Below are 21,569 nucleotides of genomic sequence, written 5' to 3' on the forward strand. Positions count from 1 at the left end.
CAAATGTGAAACAGATAGAGCTTTGAACCAAAGTGCCTCTTTTCACACTGCAGGTCAAAATAAAATCTGGAGCACAAACAAGTTGTTTTTGGTTTTTTTAATACCCTGCAGATTTAATAATTGAAGGTAAAAAAAAGATTTTGTTTTAAAGAAATTCAATTTTAAGTTATGATTTATGTTTCACAGCAACAGAACCCGTCCACCCCCACAATTTGTTTATTTCATCCTTTTATTCAGAGAAATTGTACGGGATTATTTTTTTCTTTTAGAGGTATTAAAAATGTCTTTAAACTATTTACATTAATTTGTACATTGTTTGATGTCAGTATAAACTTACAGTGCCTCATATGTACACTTTTTGTACCTATGCTTCTTTTGTTTGCACTGATCCTTTTTGACATTGTGCCTTTGATATGTGGCTAAACTGACAGCTCCTAAAACTTTTGTCTGCAGTGTGAACATGGACTTAAAAACACAAAGCCTTCTTGCATTCTTTGCTCTTTTCCTCAGTTCACCATCATGCAGTAAATCGAAGCAGCTAAAACTGCTGAAAAAGTCATGAATTTCGTACATGTACTGGAGCTAATATGAGTGCTGACAGTACAACAAAAGCCTAAAGTGAACCTTATGCTAAACCTTGTGGTTACATATGAGACGGCAACTCAATCCACCCAGTCACCCGAAAACTAGGAAATTATTATCACATATATTATCACATATGTCAAATATGTTATAGTACCCCTCCAGAAACATTTGAGAGCATGTAAAACATACTCTTTAATAATTTGTTAAACATGGTTTTCCCACATAAAAAGTAAAAAAGAAAACTCTAAAAGGGGACTGGAAGCATATCTCTGTCTCCCTCATTGAGAAATTTGTTTCCCGTCTACGACCACTACTTGCACTAGATTTCGCTCTCTGCTTTCTCCAGAGCTGGCACAGCTCTAAAACATAATGTGGAGATTGGTCTGGTTATGCATGAAAATTAATCCCTGACCTTTGACGCGGCAGTGTGTAGGATTTAGTGGCATCTAGTGGTGAGGATTGCAGATAGCAAGCAGCTGAAACTTCTCCTATATGCCAAGCATGAACTCCCATTTAGATTTCCTCCAGTTCTCATTGTTCAGTAGGTTTTTATTGGGAGCTGAATTATGTGCAGAGGTCGCCTCCTCTCTAGAACAAACAGACAATGTGATTACAGCTGGTGAAAACACTGAATAAAGCAGTTTCATGTTACAAATCAGTCCACTGCTCACAGCAGATGGGCTTCTGACTACTGTGGCAAACTTGAGAACATGAAAATGCAAAGGGCTCTAGAGCCAGTGTTTGGTCGACCGTTCTGGGCTACTACAGTAACATTGTGGTAAACATGACATTCTCCAAAAACAAGGAACCACTCCATGTGTCTACATAAATGGCTCATTCTAGTAATTCTTATACTCAGGCGTTTGGCTTGTCATGGAGGGGCTGCTCACTACACTGGCCGATGCTAAAATGTAAAATACAAAAGGCCCTAACACAATTGGTATCATTAGGTGATTACACACTAAAGAAAACATACTTATTGTATTATATTCCATTTCTGCCAATATATCTTTCTTAATCCTACACACTGAACCTATAATTGAAGTAGTTTGACAAAAACAAATTCCTAAAAGCCAAAGTTTGCTAATCTGACATAAAATGAATCTCTTTATGTAACATGAATACAGAGGATGCATCGGTGTATTCATAATTGGCCTGCTAATACATGAAGAGCTTTTCTTTCATACTGGATGATGAACTGATGGGCTGGAAAATCTGCTCCTGCGTGCAACCGGGAAAACACAGAAGGATCCTTTGTAGTCACAAACAAACATATGTGGTGTGAAGGTAACAGAGGAAAGTCAGTTTAGGAGACGTGTTCATTAATGGACTATTCGAATGGTTGATAAAACCTAATAGTTATTAGTGGATGGAGAATTTCTCTCATTAGCAATAGCAGTGGTAGTGTAAACCACGTTACAACATCTGTGGTTCTTCCAGGACCTCTCTTTCTTTTCATCGTACACAGTAGTATCTCCTTCTAGTTAAGCACTGATTTCATTTAATTATGTGTGGTATCAGTCTCTAATGGGTTACATTTCACCCTCAAAAGTGGATATTTCACCATGGATAGAAATAACTTTATATCAGACCTGACTCACTGTCAAACTATTGGCTCTATTGTTGAAACGAGGCATTTTCTTCAACCCTAAAATCAATTTCTTGCCAGTCAAAAACATGGCATGTGCTGCTCTTTTCAGCTCAGCGCCGACTGAACAGCCGCCTTTGTTGAGTGTGCCTCGAGTGTTATTTGAAATTCCATGTTTTAAAATTAGGCATCAGCTTTATATTTTACTTCACTCCCTTTGATGTGTAATAGCCTGTCTTTGTAATGTAACACATTTGTAAATGTATTCCATATGAAGCAGACTACATGCAATAAAATATGTATTTGTGGAGCCCTATATTACGCAGTGATCTCTGCATGCGTCACGTCCTCTTTGCTGTCAAAAACTGGATATCGACCAGACACTGACTTGAGTCACAAAGAGAGCAAATATTAACTGATTCTTCACCAACTATTTTTATAATTCACTAATCATTTCTCCTACGAAACATTCCTCCACTCCAGCTTCTCACTTTACGTCACTGTAAACAGAATATCTTTGGGTTTTGGATAACCTCAGTCTGTGGCTCCTATGTATTAGCGTACACTCGAGTCACAGAGGTAACCGTCAGTTTCTCTAAAAGATAATTAACTGGCTAAAAGAGCCTATGAGGGTTGTGAAAATAAGTGTCAGTGTCACCAAGAGGGTTTCATCTGTTTAATTATCTCCGAGAGAAACTATATGAGACTCACAAACTGGTGCTTGAACTGTAGATCAAATGAAACAAGACATTCTTAAATCAAATTGGGATTTTTCTTCTTTTTTTAGACTCATTGATTAATAGACTAAAATTAATAATCAACAGATGGGATAATGAGGATAATTATTTGCAGTGCTATAAAACATTATCTTCAACTGTAAACTAGAGCTGCAACGACTGACTGATCATTCAATTAATCGTCAACTATTAAATTAAGCACCAACTTACTTGATAATTGATGAGTCAGTTTGAGTAATTTAAAAAAATGAAGCAAAAAAAAATCAGATTTTAGCTTCTTAAATGTGAATATTTTCCTTGCCTCTTAACTACTCTGCAGCAGGAAACTTAACGTCTTTGAGTTGCAGACAAAACAACATATTTGAGGATGTCATCTTGGACTTTGGGGAACACTGATGGACATTTTTCACCATTTTCTGATGTTTAAGACCAAACAGCTAATCTATTAACCAACAAAATAATCAACAGATTACTCAACAAAGAAATAATCCTTAGTTAGAAACCTTCTTTAAACGATACAAAAAACCCCCAACTTTCCTGAAGGGTGTTTGCACACGTCTCAGAACTGATGTAATATTGAGTAATAGCCATCGCAAAAGTCCATGTTAAATCAATTTTTGATCATGTGAAATTGTTCTAAATTAAATTGAACATTTCAATGCAGTTTTCTGATGATGTTTTCTAACCTTACAGGAATTTTTTCTTACACTATTTAATCCAGCAAAATTCCCTGTGCTAAAAGATATATTTCCTAAAGAGATTTCTGCAGATGCTCTTCTCATCTTTACTGTAAAATAAAGCAGGAACCATCACTGCATGCTACCAGATGGTATTTACTCAACCATAAAATGTCAATTAGATGCATACTGGGAATGTTGTTGGAACTAAATTAATCAAACAGGAACAGTCCTGTAAAATGATTTTAAAGTTGCAAGAAATGTCACAGAACAGGTAACTTGACGGGAATATCATGGGCTATGTTTGCAAGAATTTTATTATGGTACTAATAATAAAACACCTTAACCTTTCAATGTAAAATCTGGGGTCACAGGCTCTCTGAATATACAGGAACACTGTGAGATGATTAAAAAGACATTGTAATGCTACTGTCAAGGGTGCAGGTTTCGTTTTAACATTAGGGGGACACATATGAAACTGGGAGTTTGGGGGATTTTCCATTAGAAAACTATGAGTAGCCCTTTTCACACATAGACTGCAAACCTATCTAGACATTACCCAGAGGTGCTGTATGTGAGAACGCAAATGTCCTAATCAGTTGGATCGAACATTAAACACACTTTATCCTGCAAGCTCTCTGGTACAAAGTCTGTAATGTCAGACTGAGTTTGAAAAGAGCAGGTAATAGTCAGGAATTTCATGAGCGAGTGACATATGAATGACATTTCTATAAAGAGTCTCACTGAAAACCAGATGAAAACAAACATCTGCGGATTAAGAGGAAGGGTCATGTACAAGAGTATGGCAATGAAAATGTCAAACTAGAGAGATGATGAGATTTGTCAGTAGGGGCCAATACAGAAATTGTCAGACAAATTATAAGAAGGGCAAGAGGCTCTGCTGTTAATGATTAAATCACAAACTGGTTACATGACCGTGGTGTAATCCACATCATGTCCTGCCTCCTGTACGCTCTTCCCAGGTGCCACCACTCATTTATCATTTCTTTATTTCTACATATGCACATTAAGAATATACAATACATAATAAGAAAGAATGTGAAGGAGAATTGCCCAACGCCCTCCAGGGGCTTGTAAAATGGCATCCTCAAGGCAGCAACTACAAGAAATATCAACAGAAATAATAATCAATTAAATTTTAAAAAATATTGAAAGACAAAGACATTACTATGAGAATTAATCTTCCCAAATATACTCATCTGTTTCACAAGTACAGTAAATCAGTCAGGGTCACATAAGCGCACATTAATTGATTCAAGGAGTATGCACAACCACTGCTGATATCAATCGAAGGACATATTCCACCACTGACCTCAACAAAACTAAATCCCCTTTTACACTGCCTGTTCAAGGCGGGAATATCATGGCCTTATGGTGCCTCGCTGTTCTGTATAAAAGGTATAATCACTGAATGGGGGGACAAAGTGACCTCTCCTCTGAGCCAGAAACAGAGGTAGTAACAGTGCCTTACGGTGTCTGTATGAACAGGACAGCCAGCAGGACAGGACCATGGGCAGGACGGGTGTAACATTTTGTTTTATGTGTTATGCCGCCCAGTGCAGGAGATTTAAAAATCAGCTAGTAACAGTTAGCGGCTAACTCCAAGAAGAAGAAAAACTACTGTAAATTTCTGCAAATTGGGGAAACAACTACATAAACATGTACAATACATCAACCCTACGATGAAGTTATTTTTCTTATTTTGCGCAATGAATAAATATTACATACTTTGAAAAACACTGTTTTTTTTATGTCTCCATCTGCTGGTGGGTCATTATGATAAGAGTATGCACATAATGATGTCAATTCCACCACAAAACAGACTTGATCACTAATATCAGGTGGGAATAAAGTGTATATATTGATATCGGTATCAGTTATCAACCAAATGAGTTGTTATGCATCAGCAAAAATATCCAATATCATGCATCCCAATTTTCAGACAGTGGGGATCACACTGAAGCATCACACAAATGAAACACTTTGTGTTGATGTTATCATGGATTTCCCCGCTATGTGTCTCCATTTGATTGGACAGTAGGTAATCAGAGAGAGTTTGCACATCACACTCTTGAGCCCTCCACATGCACGGAGGTGATGAACCAGCTGATGCCCCCGGTTTTTTAAGGCAAAGGGTTGCCTTAAAAAACCGGGGGCAGCCTTCTGCTTTAAGATGCCCTCCCCAGACCCGGAGAACTAGCCCAATCGCCCTCCTTTCCCAGTCACCTGATTCATGTACTGCCATTTTACACACAAGTTTGACTGGGGGGAAAAAATCGGAATTGGCCTATCGGCAACCTCAACACACAGATATACACCCTTTTTGTAAGAAGATTAAAAAGACTGGGGGGTGGGGGGTATAAAAAAAAATCAAAGCGGCTGAGGTTAGATGCAGCCAGCGCGGGGTGCTGTGTGGATCACAGAGGTGTTTGGATCTGCGCGTAAATTCAGAGGAGAAACCGGACGACGAAGAAGAGGAGGAAAAGGACAATGCTGTTTTATATCGTCTTTGAAAAATGACTCTTCATTAGGGGATGCCGCATAGATCTGATAATAATCAGTAGTGTTTCGATTATCTTTCGGATTCAGCCCTCGCACAGGCGCCGGCATCTCAGGGATACATCACAGCTTACTGTACACTGTCTTATTTTATTTTGGTACTTTGGATGCTCTTAATTATACAGTTTTTTATTCCTGTAGCGGATGTCTTCGACTGAATATTAAATGGTTCCCTGGATGTGACCGTCTTATGTTTTATTTGGCCGCCGCATGAATTCTCCCACCGGATCCTCGTCGGTGTACGCTGCTGTCCTCCTCCTCCTCCTCCTGCTGCTCAGACGGCCGATTCTCGCAGAGGGCACTACCCTCCTCCCTGCCTCTAAAGACATTTTGATCGTCCTCCCCGGTTCCCCCCACCCGGACTCCTCGACCATCACTCCGCCTGCCTCCTCTTCCACCACCACCACCACCACCACCTCCTCTCCAGTAACATGTCGGGACAGTCTTTGACGGACCGGATCGCCGCCGCGCAGCACAGCATGACCGGATCTGCCATCAGCAAAGCCGTCTGCAAGGCCACGACGCATGAAGTCAGCGGACCCAAGAAGAAACACCTTGACTGTAGGTTAAGCATGCCATTACTGTAGAGATAGCTGCATCTTTCTTCACAAAGGATAGCTTGTATAAACAGCATCTGTTAACCCCCCTCTTCTCTCTCTCTCTCTCTCATCCGGCCCGGTTATGTTTGCAGCCTCTTTAATTAGACACCGATACATTCCCTTAGATTTAAATGGCAGCAAGCAACATCTATTAATGTAAGCTGTAAATTTGGGATATAAAGCGAAAGGGGGCAATCAGCCAGGTACAATCTGTGCATGTCATTCAGGGGAAATAGGCCACTCTTGTAATCATATTGCAACCTTTTACAGTGTAAGGCCTATCCATTATTAACGCCACTATCAGCGGCAGCACTAACATCTTCTGGAGACACTTCAAAATGTGCGTTATTTCTGCAGCATTTTTTCATTTCATCTCACATTCAAGTTCACTGTCATGTCCTCTGGTGCATTATTGTCATTAATGGATGTGTTACTGCTGTCAGTGCTGCTGGAGGAGCAGTGTGTGTGTGTGCGTGTGTGTGTATATGTGTGTGTGTGTACTGTACAGCTCCGGCTGGTGGGTGTTAGGATGAGGCGTTTAAGCAGACAGACTCTTTATCTGCACATTCTGCTAATGAGCTGTGTGTGCAAACTGCAGCAATTATGTACACTCAGGGTAGAGAGAAGGAGGATTCCTCACATGTAGATTGTACCAGTGATTATTAGGTTAGGTGGCTTTTCTGCCTCACTATAATTACTTGACATGATCGATGGAGAGCACGGGTAATCAATGGTGCTGCCAGTCACAGGCAGTTGGTCTGACAGCTAAGAACAGACAGACAGACACAGACGGGGGTGAATAGCAAGATGGCTAATCAAGAGGAAATCAGTCTGAGAGAAAACAACAAGGCAGGTAGCCAAACAGCCCCAGAGTCAGCCATCCAGCCGCACACCCAGCCAGTCAGCCAGCAAGTTTGGCAGCGGATTAGTCAGTCATGTCCACAGCAGAGGTGACACTGGGAATTCTGGGCTCCCTCACAAGATGTGCCACCGGGCGCCTCAACACAATACATCTAAATCAGGGCTGTATCGCTTTGCCCTACTAAAAAGGCCATTAAAGCAGAAAAACACCCAGTGGGGGTGTCTGAAAAGGTTCAGAAATGCACTTAGGATGAAAAAAGCCGTTTTGTGACTCTTGACATCGAGTAATTACTGCTGCGTTGATTTGATACAAATCTTATCTTGATGGCGACCACCACTAAAAGCTAATTATTTAGGTTTTTCAATGGTTTTACTGCATTTGCAACGGTTTACATGGTTCAGATGGAAGCTAAAGGATTTCTGAAAGGTGCATAAGCCAACATCTGGGTTCCTACACATTTTCATGGACAAAATTTCAAAACATTTCCATGCCTTTTAAGAATCCATGGTCATTGTTTTTCTTGCCCCACTTTCCCAGTGTTTACATATCAGATTTGAACTCTATTCAAACATAATTTCAGCTAGCTGGCATAAATGAAGGAAGACACAGAACACTGAGAAAATGAAGAAACATACATGATGGTAAACAAAACGTAACAGGCTTTAGAGCGATGTATCGTCATCAGCTACAGAAAATAAATTTGCCATTATGTAAAATTATGTGGAAGATTATCCATAAAAGACTAGTGTAACATTTCATTACACACAACAAAAATCCACTACTTTTCCAAAACTTAAAATGTTTTTTTTACTAATTCCATGACTTTTCCTGGCCTGAAATGTGATTGTGAAATACCTTGACTTTTCCAGGATTTCCGTGACTGTGGGAACCCTGCAACAGTGACTGTAATTATGTTTAATTAAAAATCAAGCCAGCTGATGAGTCCAATGGAAGTAGTAAAGTTTTTTTCTTTATTGCTAAGACACGATAAATGAAGCTGGGACCTGCTTGATCCTCATCATCACCTTCTTAGCACAGCAGAAGTCGTCAATTAGAGATGTTTTGACACTTTTTTATTGGTTTTACAAATGGTTACACCATTTTTAAAACAGTCAACACTGATTTTGTATTTTGTTTGTCCATTGTGTAATTATTGAAAGACTATAATCATTTGACCACGAGTTTTGTTGTCTGATGGAAATGTTTCTGTTTCGCTATTTTAATGTTTTGTCAGTGCTAAGCCATTTTGCAAACAAAATGGGGTAATTTTTGCCTGAGACTTTCAGTATAAACTATTGTGTGAACTGTTTTGAAAATGGAACTTCTGACAATGTTCAAACGAATGAGAAAAACTGAATTTTTATATGGAGAAAGATTTATATAAGGGCATCTGATGATTGGCACCATTATTTGTCTATTAAGGCCCTGACACACCGAGCCATCGGTCGGCAGTAGGTCAATGTTGGGCCGTCGGTGAGCGTCTGCCACCCTGGTTGCTGTGGTGTGTCCCACACCATCAGCCCTTGTCTGCTTTTTTCCACTGATTCAGCATTTTGATTCGGCATCAAAGCCAGTTAGTGAATGAAATCACTCTGATTAGCGGTTCAGCTCAGTGCACGAGAAGAGAAACAGAAGTGAGGAAAGCAAACAAAAAGCTACAACCAAGAGGGAGTGAGATCACACAAACTTGTTATTTACAACAAGATTGTATTTCTTTAGCCATTCAGCTCTTTAGCAGAAATATTTCCTGATGGTTTGGGTTATTATTCACTCGTGCATGGTTAATATGTTTTGTTATTTCAGCACTGGGTTGTCTAGTTAATTTGCTAACTTGCTAATTGGCATCATGACGGTCTTCTGAATTCCTTTTTCGAATGGCTGACCAAGACAGACTACCGCTGTCTGCTGATATGGAGAGTTATTTCCTATCATGCAGGTGCAGAGCATTTGTGCTGGCTGTAGTCTTTGCAGTGTGTTCATGTGCAACTTTTTGGTGGAGACACAGGTGACATGAGGCAATGCAGTCGGCTTTATGTCGCCGCTGGTTCTTTGATGTTGGTTTTGTTTGTCTGCGCCTTTATTGTGCTTCCTAGCAGAGCCACAGTTTTATAAGAACACGCAGCCCCTGCAGTTATTAAATGGTAGAAGGTCATCCACCTTCAGCACCCGCCATGAGTGGGAGTCTCTCAGAAACTAGTAAATGTCACTTAACTCAAGGGTGAGAGCAGATAATCTTAAAATAGAACCTGAGCATTTACATGACAAATTTTCATCTGTCAAATGGATTATAAAAGAAGGTTTATACTGCTGCTCTCAAGGACAATGAAGTTTCTCTCAGAATGGGTCGGCTCATTCTGGTCGAGGTGGTTACATGAGGCATTTTTTTTGTTCTGATCTGGCTCTTATTCTGATCATTAGTGGAATAAAAAGCTCCATGCCAAAGCAGAAACTGAGGGCCTGGCGCAATTCAACCCCCTGGAAGCTTGAATTGAATTTTTAGCTGAATGAATGTTTTGTACTTGAGCCATTCAGATGCAGCTGTTCTAATAGACACAGCTAGCTTTCACAATAAAACACTTTTTATTTCCTGCTCGAGGGGCCCCTCTTCTCCACCCAGGACATGATATAACATAGAACTCTCTGGCATTTCACTGAGTGCACACGCTGCACTTTAAGGTTAAAGGAAAGACGCTGGGAGGGAGTATGTTTGTGATCAGGAGGTCAGTGGATCTACAGTAATCCCTGCCGTGGTTGGGAAGTGAATAAAGAATGCAGAGATAAGGCCATGAACTCAACCGCTCTAAAAAGAGCTTCTGATGAGTCAGCTGTTCAAGACTGTGGGTCGATCTCAGGTCTGAGAGTTCAGGTGTTTGTTTGTGTGTGTGTGTGTGTGACCCACACTGTCTTTGTGCAGTTCACCTGGACCACCACTGGAGTCTTTTCTTACTCAACATGGCTGGTGAAACAGGGTTATAGAAAGTGTCAGACACTTGGTCTGTGTTTTAAGGTAAAGAGGGGTGCACATAGAACAAGATCAATGTGGGTAACAGAATAATAAGCTTACAGGAACAGGATATAACATCAGGGTTCATAAAGACAAGAGCAAGTCACATTTAAGGACTTTTTAGTACTTTTTCAAGTCCATCTGTTACTATTAATTGACTAGAGAAATTATTTAAGCATGTAATTGGCAAAGGACAAAAAGCGGAAAAAATATAGAGAGCAGAACACAGCGAAGCAGCCCCCCACCACACTACTACAACAACAACAACAACTCATTGCTGCTTATTTACTGCCGAATTACAGCTAAAAACTTTCACTAACTGCTGACGCTGCTCTGGTGTGAGTGTTTTTGCTGACTAGCAAAACAGAGGGCAGCAACTAGTCACTGGTATTCACCAACTGATTGGCGCTCATACGACATTAGAAAAAAATTGCAACCACAGCCGTTATTTGCTACCTAGTTTAAAACATTTATCTAATACATTTCATAAATAATTCATCATTCGGTTCTCCTTTCAATTACCTCAAAGTACTTTTTCAAGTCAAAAATGTCAGATTTTCATGGTATTTCAGGACTTGAATTTGACACTCAGAAATGTAAGTACTTTTAAGCTCCTCAAGAGCTTTGTACAAACTCTTGATATCATGATATGTGATAAGATAGATTTTGGTTATTGTATAGCCAAGTGGCCTGAAGAAAATGTTGGAATTGCATCTTTATGCAAACCACAACCATGTTCAGTTTTTATGGGTTACACATATTAAATCAACATCTCTGAAGTGATGTAGTATATTTGCTGCTCTGTCACCTGGAGGTGAAGGGGATGTTGGATGGTGTGACCTTCTGGCAAGACACCTGCCAAGATACACACCACTGTCTGAGACCAACAGACAATTCTAGTGAATCACTGCTCTTTCTCTACTGGCTTTATAGCCACCAAATATTGGTGGTTTTTAGCGACCCCCCACTGTTTGTCCACCATAGACAGTGCCACGGAAAGCAGTTGTCTTTTAAAGAGACATTGCTGCCCTTCCTGCCAGGATAGTGCCACAATAACGCGATTGTTTTTTACTGACACATTGCTGCTTTTCCTGCAGGGGGATACCGCTACAAAAAGTGTTTTTTTTCTACTGAGACATCACTTTGTTTCCTGCTGGGATAGTGCATCTAAAAGTAGTTGTTTTTTACTGAGCCATTGTTGCGTTTCTTGCTGGCACTGTGCCACAGAAAGCTTTATTTGTCTTTTAAACAGAGACAACAGCAGTTTCTCCACCAAAACTGTTTTTTATGAGCTTACACATGACCTTTTACCAACCATAACCAAGTGGTTTTTGTGCCTAAACATAATCACACATTAACCAAAGTGAAGTGTTGTTGAAACATAAAGTTCCAACGTTTTTGCTTTATAATATCATACAAATATAACTTAAATGTGGTTTACAGAAGCATACAAAGCCAACATTTTTTTGGCAATCGGGTTGTATTGTTATATTTTACAGTAATTGTTACAGCAAAAGTGATGTCATTTTCTGAATATTATTAAGGTATCTGATCAAAATATGGTTATATTTGATTTTTTTTTTCCACCGAGACCTAGTTTTTTTTTGCCAAAGACTTATAATCATTTCCACTGGAGCTAACTTACTTAGGCTATGATTTTCTGTTTGGGTCATAAAGAAAGAACCTGGGCATTGATTCTGGATCAATTCATCTAATCTGAGAGGTTTGATAAATAAGGAGGACATTTCAGTTACCTTTAAAATATACTCAACTTGTTATTGATCCATCTTTGCCAGGAACATTGAAAAGAAAAGATGAAGCGCTGTGCCATTTCTCGAAATGCAATGAATGATAAATCAAATACAATTCTGGCCACTGAAGCTATTCACCCAGGTTTTTTCTTACAGTGTCATGACCTTGACAGACAAGTTGGTGACATAAATGGCCGATGTTGATTATTTACTACCCCACACCAAATGATGAGCATGACAGACAGAGTAATGGGTTTTCACTTTCACCAGGCAGTGCATTGCATGGCTGAGATAGCAGAGAGTGGCGATACAAACCAGATTCATCACACACAGAATAGTAATCAGGCCAAAAATGACCTTCTGACCTGAAAGCACAGTTAGCTGTGTTATTCAGCGTATGATTTATTTGGTTGTGTGTTGCGGCTGTGATAGTGATGTGCTGTAGATTTTTGCAAAAACGTGTTGAGAATAATCACGGGCCTTTAGCTCCTCGGTGGCCACATTTTTTTGACTTACAGCCAAATTAAGTGACATTGGGAGGGAGACGAAGTGATGGCAGAAGAAGAAAAATACGTTAGAAAGCGTGGCTTTGACTCACAGTCTGACGGGACGGGAATGTTCAGACAGAGCATGAATGGATACCCCTACGCACTTTCTCCCACATCTATGTGTCAGTATAATGACCCTATCTTGCAATGCAATTTCAGGTCCTGAAATGACTCACTTCTTCCAAGGTCTTAAAACCTCTTTAATAAAGTTTTTATGAAAAGCCCCTCCAGTCATGACACTGGTTTTATATTTTATTCTAACTAGCATTACAAATATTATCTCATCTTGTACTTTGTATTAATGTGCGCATGCTGTTATCCTAAATCTCATTTCTAATTGTGTTATTGATATACATTATTTCTTACATAGACTGCAGTTTATCAATAATCCCAGCTGGCAGTCAATATTTCATCACATTCCTCTGGCTATCTACACTGTCACCTGTCAATGATTAAATTAGTGACAGGTGACAGTGCTCCTAGCTGATGTATTATCTATCACCCAAAGGAATACATGAAGGTGGACTGAAATATTTGACAGAAGCAGCTCTATTAATTATCTATAATAATATTCAATTAGAAGCATGAGAGCTTGGCCATTACTCTGTGAAAAGTAAAATAATGTCTTCAAACAAGCTTTGCTAGCAGCTCTGTGAGGCTGCACTTAGCCACAGTGGTGCTCGAAGCTAAATGCTAACATCAGCGTTTAGTAAAGACCTCAGGCTGGAGTGGGTTCTCACTCTTCCCTAATTGAACAAACAGTCACAACAACAAGAAAACATGTCACATAAATGCAGCCCAACTACATATTTAAAGGTCTAGCGTGTAGGATTTTTGGCATCTAGCACTGATATTGCAACCAACTGAAACTTTTCCTGTGTCCATCCAAGAAATGTCCTAAAATCCTAGAAATGTCCCAAAATCCCAGAACACCCTAAAATCATTTTACATTTCATTTTATAAAAGTGGCCCCCAAGCAAAGTAAGTTGAGTATCCCTAGTGTAGGAGAACTACTGTGGCCAATGTGACACAGCTAATGGACAACTGTAGAAACAACATGGTGGACTCCATGGAAGAGGATCCGCTCCAAATGCAGATCATGGACATATAAAGAGAACTGGATACAGTGTTGAAGGCAGGGCCCCGTTCTTTCCTGAGAAAGTTGCTCAGAGCCCAAAGCCTAGACTTTGCGGGTATAAAATTACCCATTATATTTCACATTGTGTGGTAAAGGAAGTGAACTACAGACGTTCGCGAGTCGAGCGGCTGACTTCTAGTTTAGCGCTCCGCTAACTTAAATGAGGATAAAATGATTTCATTCTAGACTTTCGAAATGTTGCCTGACCAAATGGATCAAATCCTGATAGTGAGACGAGTCATTTCGTGGGGGTTTTGGCCCTCAGAAATCTCTTTCACAATGTAAGTTAATGGGGAAAAGTCTTTTAGGCCCAGTGGCATCAGGTGGTGGACCCAAGGTTATGAGAAAATGATTTTTAGTTTCAGGTGATTATACACTGTTGAAAACATAAAGTAGGTAGGAATAATAGGGTCCATTTATGACAATATATCCCCTTAAAATCCATCGCAGTAACCCTGTAAATATTGCCATTTTAACAGTATGTAGTACTTCCTTATCAGCAAACATGTCAATATCTGCACCACAATTAACAATAGTTCATGCTGGTGAATATTTAAACTTACCAAAATGTTAATTACTGCAGCTGACGTATGATATTAGCTAATATGCATTAGTCCTTAATTCAACAATTTTCCAATAGCAACAACTTAAATTAGAAAGACTCAGATTGTGCATGCTGACCTCCACCGAGGCCAATAGTCCAGACTTCTGACTTAAATCTGCAAGCAAACACTAAATGTGTCTGTGTGTATTTTCAAAACTGTTAGAATGATGTCAAAATGTCATTTTTGCTTATCTAAAATCTCATCACCTCAGCTGTGCACTTATGATGTAGAAAATAATTGATGTATCTGACCCGTGGTTAGGATCCACTCCAAAATTAAATGGGTTCTTCCTGACTTAAGGTACACCCTCACATCAAGTTTCATGACATTGAAGTCAGTAGTTCTTCAAGCGTTCACAAAAAATACTGCATGCAAACTTTAACTTTTTGGATTTTGTCGCCTCAACTTGCCACCAGCCTCTGTTGGTTAGCATTACTATGTAGTCAAAGGAGACAGTAGGAAAAAGATGCGAACACTTTAAAAAATTAAGATTTCTCATTAATGTGTTGTTAAATTAAACACACTTTTTTGGCATTTTTGCCTTTATTAGACAGGACAGAAGATCGATAGCGATGAAGGGGAAGAGAGAGGGAATAACATGCAGCAAAGGGCCGCTGCTGCAATGGCATTGCCTTCATTTATGGGGCGCCTGCTTTATCCACTGAGCCACCTGATGCCCTTTAAACACATTTTTGTTCACTCTGCAACTCTGCTAGTTTCTCCTCCTTTTGCACAAGAGAGACAAGACTTCACATTTTACTATTGGCTGTTCTCAATGTTTACATCATTGAACTTCAATATTAAGAAAGACTAAAAACTTGTGATATTAAACAAGTATGATTTTGTCAGAATGTTAAGATAAGAGACTAAGCTGAGACTAAGTTTTATGACCCACGATCAAGATCACAGGTGAAGGTAAAACAGACAAAGGACAAATTAAATGAAAAGTCAAGTTAAAAGTTTAGCAATTCTAAAGCAGAACATAAATGTCTGCGCCCAATTTCATGGTAATACATCGAAATGTTGTTGAGATATTTCAGCCTGGAGCAAAATAGTTGACCAATATTGCTATCCATAGCGTGGCTACAAAGTGTGTTGCTTGTCCACCTCACTGGTTTGTTTATTCACTTTTGACAGGAAACATTAATTAGCTGAAATCAATATGGTCCCATTAATTATTGAGCCAGGAAGGAAATTCACAAACAAACCATTAACAATGTGTAAAGCATGACTAAGCACTACCATTACCATGTACTGTGTTGATATTAATGCCCTGAGATTAAATTAGAAGGAGAAAAATAAAATAAGATCAGAGGTGATTTCAGGATACCTTTGTGTATATATAGTCAGATTCATAGCAGTTAGGTATAAATGATCTTTTTTGATGTTGCTGTATATTGATATTTATTCAAAATGTGTTAGAGAATTACTTGATAAGTTTGTAAAATGCTTTCTACATGTTTCAAATTTCAGATGCACAGACCTCTATACTAAGTCCTAATTCAGAGGACTAAATGTGATGATGTTGTTGCAGCAGAAAGTCTGAGGCAAAGTTGCACGAGTTTGTTGGAGACCTTAATCAATATTGTTACAGTTGTTACCAGCTGTCTTTTTGCTGCTGAGGTTTCTAACTCCAAAATAACATAAAATAAAGTCAAGATGAACAGGAATGGAGCATTAGCTGCGGTGAACTGCGGGTGCTCCGGGTGCCTTTGACATGCATCAAACATTTAACTGTGGTATCAACTGGGACTCTTTGGTATCCAGCGTTTCAGTGGGCACAGAAAACATCACAGAGCTTTGAAATAAGCCCTGATAAACTCTGATCCTGTGGAAGAAACAGACACAGGATTTGCCTCAGAAACCAAACCGTGCTTGAAGTTTCTCACAGTAACTCAGTGCGGAAATACTCTCACCATCTGTCTTTGAGTACAAGATCCCTTCCTCTCACTCCCCCAATGGTTTCACTCACTGAATCTGCCTTTTTAATTTAGCTCCTGTATTTGTCGTTATATATTGATGCGCTGTTCTTTACGACGCCGTGCTCTGCTGTGGAATTCAAGTAGAACCCAACATGTTTTTTATCATCTCATCTGATTTATTTCCTCTGTCTTTATTCAAATTTCCCTTCACTAAAAAAGTTATGTCTCTTACATGAGTATTAGCTTAGATCCTGTTCCTGGCTGGGTTTTAACCTTTTGAAACCTGAGCAAATTAGCTTGAGATCTTTCAAAAGCATGTGAAGAAGGCATTGAACAACTTCACAAGGATTGGACCAAAAATAGTAAAAAGGCTATTCTGCTGTTTACACCCGACCATATAACGAGCTGCTGTGGATCCCACTGCATGCTGTTATCCACTAGTGCTCATCAAATTGAAGCGTCGAGGTCAGAAACAGTTAGGGTTACGGCAAGAGGTCATGGTTAGGACTAGCACTAGCCAACCTCAGATATTCTCTGAGAAGAAGTGGTAAATTTAGGACAAAAAAACTCATAAATGTACAACCAGAAAGTCTGATGACAAAGTATAAATAGTGGCAAAGTCCACAGAGGTAGGAAGATGTGGTGGGTGAGTGGTTTAAGTACAGGGGCCAGATGCATTCAACTCTGATTTATAACTAAAAATGTGTGTATGCAGAGATGCAGAAATATGCATAAGCACTCTTTTCCTCAGATTTATAAAGCTGTGTGTACGCCTGATTCTGTTCATGAATCTCAATCATCCTGGCGTTTGACTAATGGGTAGGAGCCTCATTTCCACACCCACAGTTCGCTTTAAATGGATGTAGAAACACCCTTAAATATACATTTACATTCATTTTTTAAAATGTTCGAAATGTATATTAAAAATAACTCAATTCAATTCTATTAGACCTGTCCATGAGAAATTTCATAGAGAACGTTTCGCTGGTCACATTTCAGAGGGTCTCAAACGATGCCAGGACAGCTGTTGCAATTTGTAGCCTCCATGCCACTAACTCATCACATTTCTGCAAACAATCATCCGGTAAACTCTCAATCATCATTGTTATTATTAAACATCGGGAAGACGATCAATGATCCTTTTGTAGCGCCCATGTTGAAACTGACTTTACAAAATTCTTCACAGGATAACAGGACCACAAGCAGGGAGATGAATTTAAAAAAAATTATGATGAAATTCATCATTCCTAAATTATTTAAAATTGACTTTATAAGTGCCCATTTCATAAATATTTTACAGAGAAGTGCACAAACTGCAAAAAAAATAACACAAGTAAAATTGGAAAACATCCTAAAAACAATGTTACCTGACTCTCAACCTTTTTAATCTGCTCCATGAAGCTATCTTAGCTAAAACTATCTGTACACCTGATCTCGCAACACATCCTCCCTTTATAATTACTAGTTTATGTGCAGGAACAGGTGTACGCATGGTATCTGTGGGGTTTGAGACAATGTTAACTTATTATTTTCAGTTTTTAGGATGTATAAAACTACTGATTGCATGCAGTGTACAGAAACTTTAGCAGAATACTGAGGAGATCTGTTCGAGTTAATGTCATATTTCAATGTTGCTACAACGCCCAGAAATATACACATCCGGGTGTGGCTTTTCCTGCTATGGACATATAAGTGCATATAGTATCTGCCTTTAAATAATCTGAATAATCTCAATTTTTACAGTACTGCCGAGAACGTAGTGCTTATCCATCTAAACAAGGTTTTTTAGAGTAAAATGGTGAATTAAATTTAATTTCTTATCCTGGAAAAGATCTTAAACTTGCTGATCAATGCCACTGAACTGATTAAATGGGGCAGCTCTACAGTAAGTGCACAATACAGTCCATTTATACAAAGGGCTGTACTGTAAAACACACAAGGTCAAGTTTAGAGAAATAATTATCTTTACCACTGGAGATATTAACAAGCTTTTCTATACAGTAATCCCACTGAATCACAGCTGAATAAGCACATAACAATAAGCATGCTTCTGCTGGTTCTGCTTGGTTCCTAAACCTGGGAGTCAGTAAATCTTTGAGATTAAATAGAAGCCGAACATACTTCACATTTTGATCTTTTGCCAGAGAAAAATCCTTGAAGAATTCAGGGCATTGTTCCACCAATTTGTCCTTGTTGTACATTTAGTTTTCACTGCTGAATTTGCAATGACCTGTTATTTTTGGGACATACTGCTGTAAATATAAAAATGAAACTCCCTTGCTTTTAAAATGGATCCAGTTACTGAGTTAACTTGGCAGTTCTTCATTGAAAAACACACACACTCAGCTTGCCATTTGTCGGACCTTTTAAATCCAACATGCAGCTGAACACAGAGCAATATTTCCTTTTGAAATGTGTTCCACATTTGCTTTGAACAGACGATTTGCACTCTGGAGGCGCGTCTCAGCGGGTAAAAATTGGAGACAACTCCGTTATAGTCCATCACTGCTAACAAAGATCCTCTAGAGGAAAACTCAGATTTGTTATTCATTATATGATTATTTATTTGACAGTCTTTTAAAAAAAGTATCAATCCCTTGAGTTTGCATTGACCGTGCAATGCAATTTTCCATCTTCTTACTTGATATTTTACTGACATTTCATAGGAGTAAGTAGGTAGCACTGTTGAATTGCAGCCACAAAATGGATTTTGTGAGACTGTAGCACTAGTTTTGATTCATCTGTCCATACAGGCTGCATCATTAAATAATCATTTGTTTATTGATTTGTGTGCTGATATTGAGTGAGTCAAAATTAATGCAGTCAATAAGGCTGCACTCATCATGGTTGTTCATTCGTTCTATTGATTCTTGATAACTCAACCTGTGAGCTCTCTAAGGTAATAAATTATGATATTGGCAGGTGGTTGCTGCTTTTATTAAGTGACTTACAGTAAAAGAACAGGCAGGTTGAAGTCAAACCTGTGACTTTACAATAATCTCTTACCTCAAGTCCTTACACCTGTTTTTATAATCTTTCTTCTGCTAATTATTAGTTTATTCATTTACAGTTTTCTCTGCATGTCCAGATTCTTTCATGTTATTCTTTTGTGTCCTCCAGACCTGATCCACTGCACCAATGAGCTGAACGTCAGCATCCCCCACCTGGCAGACACACTGCTGGAGCGCACAGCCAGTAACAGCTGGATAGTGGTTTTCAAAGCGCTCATCACCACACACCACCTCATGATGTACGGCAACGAGGTGAGCTAAGTACACCGACATACGGGCGACCACAGAGGGCAGGGATGAATGTTTCTTTTAAAACTCTTATAATAACAAGCAAGTCTGTCATCATGATATTACAAGCTTTTTATTTAATGAGATTAAAATGTATTATAGGGTTTCAACTGAAAAAGCTCCAAAAATGTTATCAAATGATTAGAATTACAGTGTTTTTTTAGTAATATATTCATAAATATTGCTCTCGTAATCCTGGGAATTACCTTGATTTGTTTCAAATACACAACTGTGAAGAAAAGACTACCATATCCTGACAGCCATAAGTCAGTGTAGCACACACTTATACTCTTTTCCACCAAAATAAGCGTGTACAGAGAACCCCAGTAATGAGTCCTAAAACCTGGAAATCCCTTTTTGCTTTGCATTTCAGCACTTCCAGTTCACTCGTCTCACAGTCAATGTTTTTTTTTTTGAATGGGTTTTTTGTTTGATGTAAATAAGGTCTGTGATTATCACATGCTGAAGAGATTTACATTTTCTTCAGTGTCATAAAAATCAGTAAATGCCCCACTTGTGAACTCTGAAGCTTTAATGTGTCTTAAAAATGCCGTTCGCTAACAATTGGTGGTGGCGACGAGACCGCCGTGTAGTTCATTTTAGCCAAGCAACAGCTGTCTAATTTTGGCAATTACATTTGGGTTTTAAAAATCCTGAATGTGGTGGTTATTGGTGATGACTACCTTGCTGAACAAAACTTGTTGGTATCCTAAAAGTCATCCCTGAGGCACTCTAGGTGAGGGTTCTTTAAACGTGGGAAAGTCTGCTAAAAATAGGTGATAGATTGCTTTCCCCTGCTTGTAGACAAGAGTAGTGTTCACTACTCTGCTTTAGATGAGTTTCTGTGGAAACTCATGTGAAAACAGGTCAGTAGAAGTTACTTTGTTTTATCTCTTACTTATTCAGTCTATCTTTGAAACTCAGTGCTTGGACGGAGACAGACGGTAAGCTTTGACAGCGTGTCATTATGTCAAATTAGCACGCCCATCTGTGCGTCATATTTCCATCACTGCTGATCAGAGCCAAACACAACTTGACCCAAAAGAAAAAGAGGAAAAACTGTGACTACTAATGTCATTTGTCAAGAAAGTAAATGCCAATTGTAAATTTTCCCATTAAATAAAAAAAGACAAATGTTAGCAGGTTTTATGTGCAATGGAAAAGAGGCTTTGTTTTAAACTTGAAGGTCATTCCAGTACATGCATTGCTTTGTCAAGTTAGTACTAACAGTGATGTGCTGCAGATTATCAGCTTTAGGATGAGCACATTAGATCAGTGGAGAAGTGATTTGTCAATTTTCCATTGGTCAATGGACAGAAAACCAATAAGCAACAATTTAGATAATCTTTTAGTTGTCTGAGGAAACAATTTACAGATTTATTTATTATTTTTTTAAAATATAATGTTGGCTGCAGCTCCACACGAGATGATAAACTATTAATGAAGCATCAGATCAGAGCACACAGGAGTCTATGAAAGGTTAAAAAGGATGACATTTCCTATACAACCTACACACTGCCAATCAGCTCGTCGAGTCATTGATCTGTCCACAGACTGACATTTTGCTCTCCAGGTTGTAGCAATTTTTCTCCAACTATTGCAGTAAGTTTCTTTGAAGCTCTATCTTCCACATGTTCAACAAGGACTGATGATGTGTCCTGCTGACATTTCAAT

General features: G+C 38.9%; 1 protein-coding gene across 1 annotated transcript in view; it reads left to right on the forward strand.

The window, feature by feature from the left end:
• The first annotated feature begins 5,891 nt into the window (after positions 1 to 5,891).
• Positions 5,892 to 21,569, forward strand: part of LOC121952578 (phosphatidylinositol-binding clathrin assembly protein-like) — a 39,062-nt gene continuing 23,384 nt past the window's right edge. Inside the window, 2 exon segments of the mRNA XM_042499342.1 lie at positions 5,892 to 6,728; positions 19,717 to 19,859. Of these exon segments, the coding sequence (XP_042355276.1) occupies positions 6,599 to 6,728; positions 19,717 to 19,859 (273 nt within the window). The 5' untranslated portion in view covers positions 5,892 to 6,598.

The sequence above is a fragment of the Plectropomus leopardus genome, chromosome 13, assembly GCF_008729295.1.
Source record: "Plectropomus leopardus isolate mb chromosome 13, YSFRI_Pleo_2.0, whole genome shotgun sequence".
Lineage (NCBI taxonomy): Eukaryota > Metazoa > Chordata > Actinopteri > Perciformes > Serranidae > Plectropomus > Plectropomus leopardus.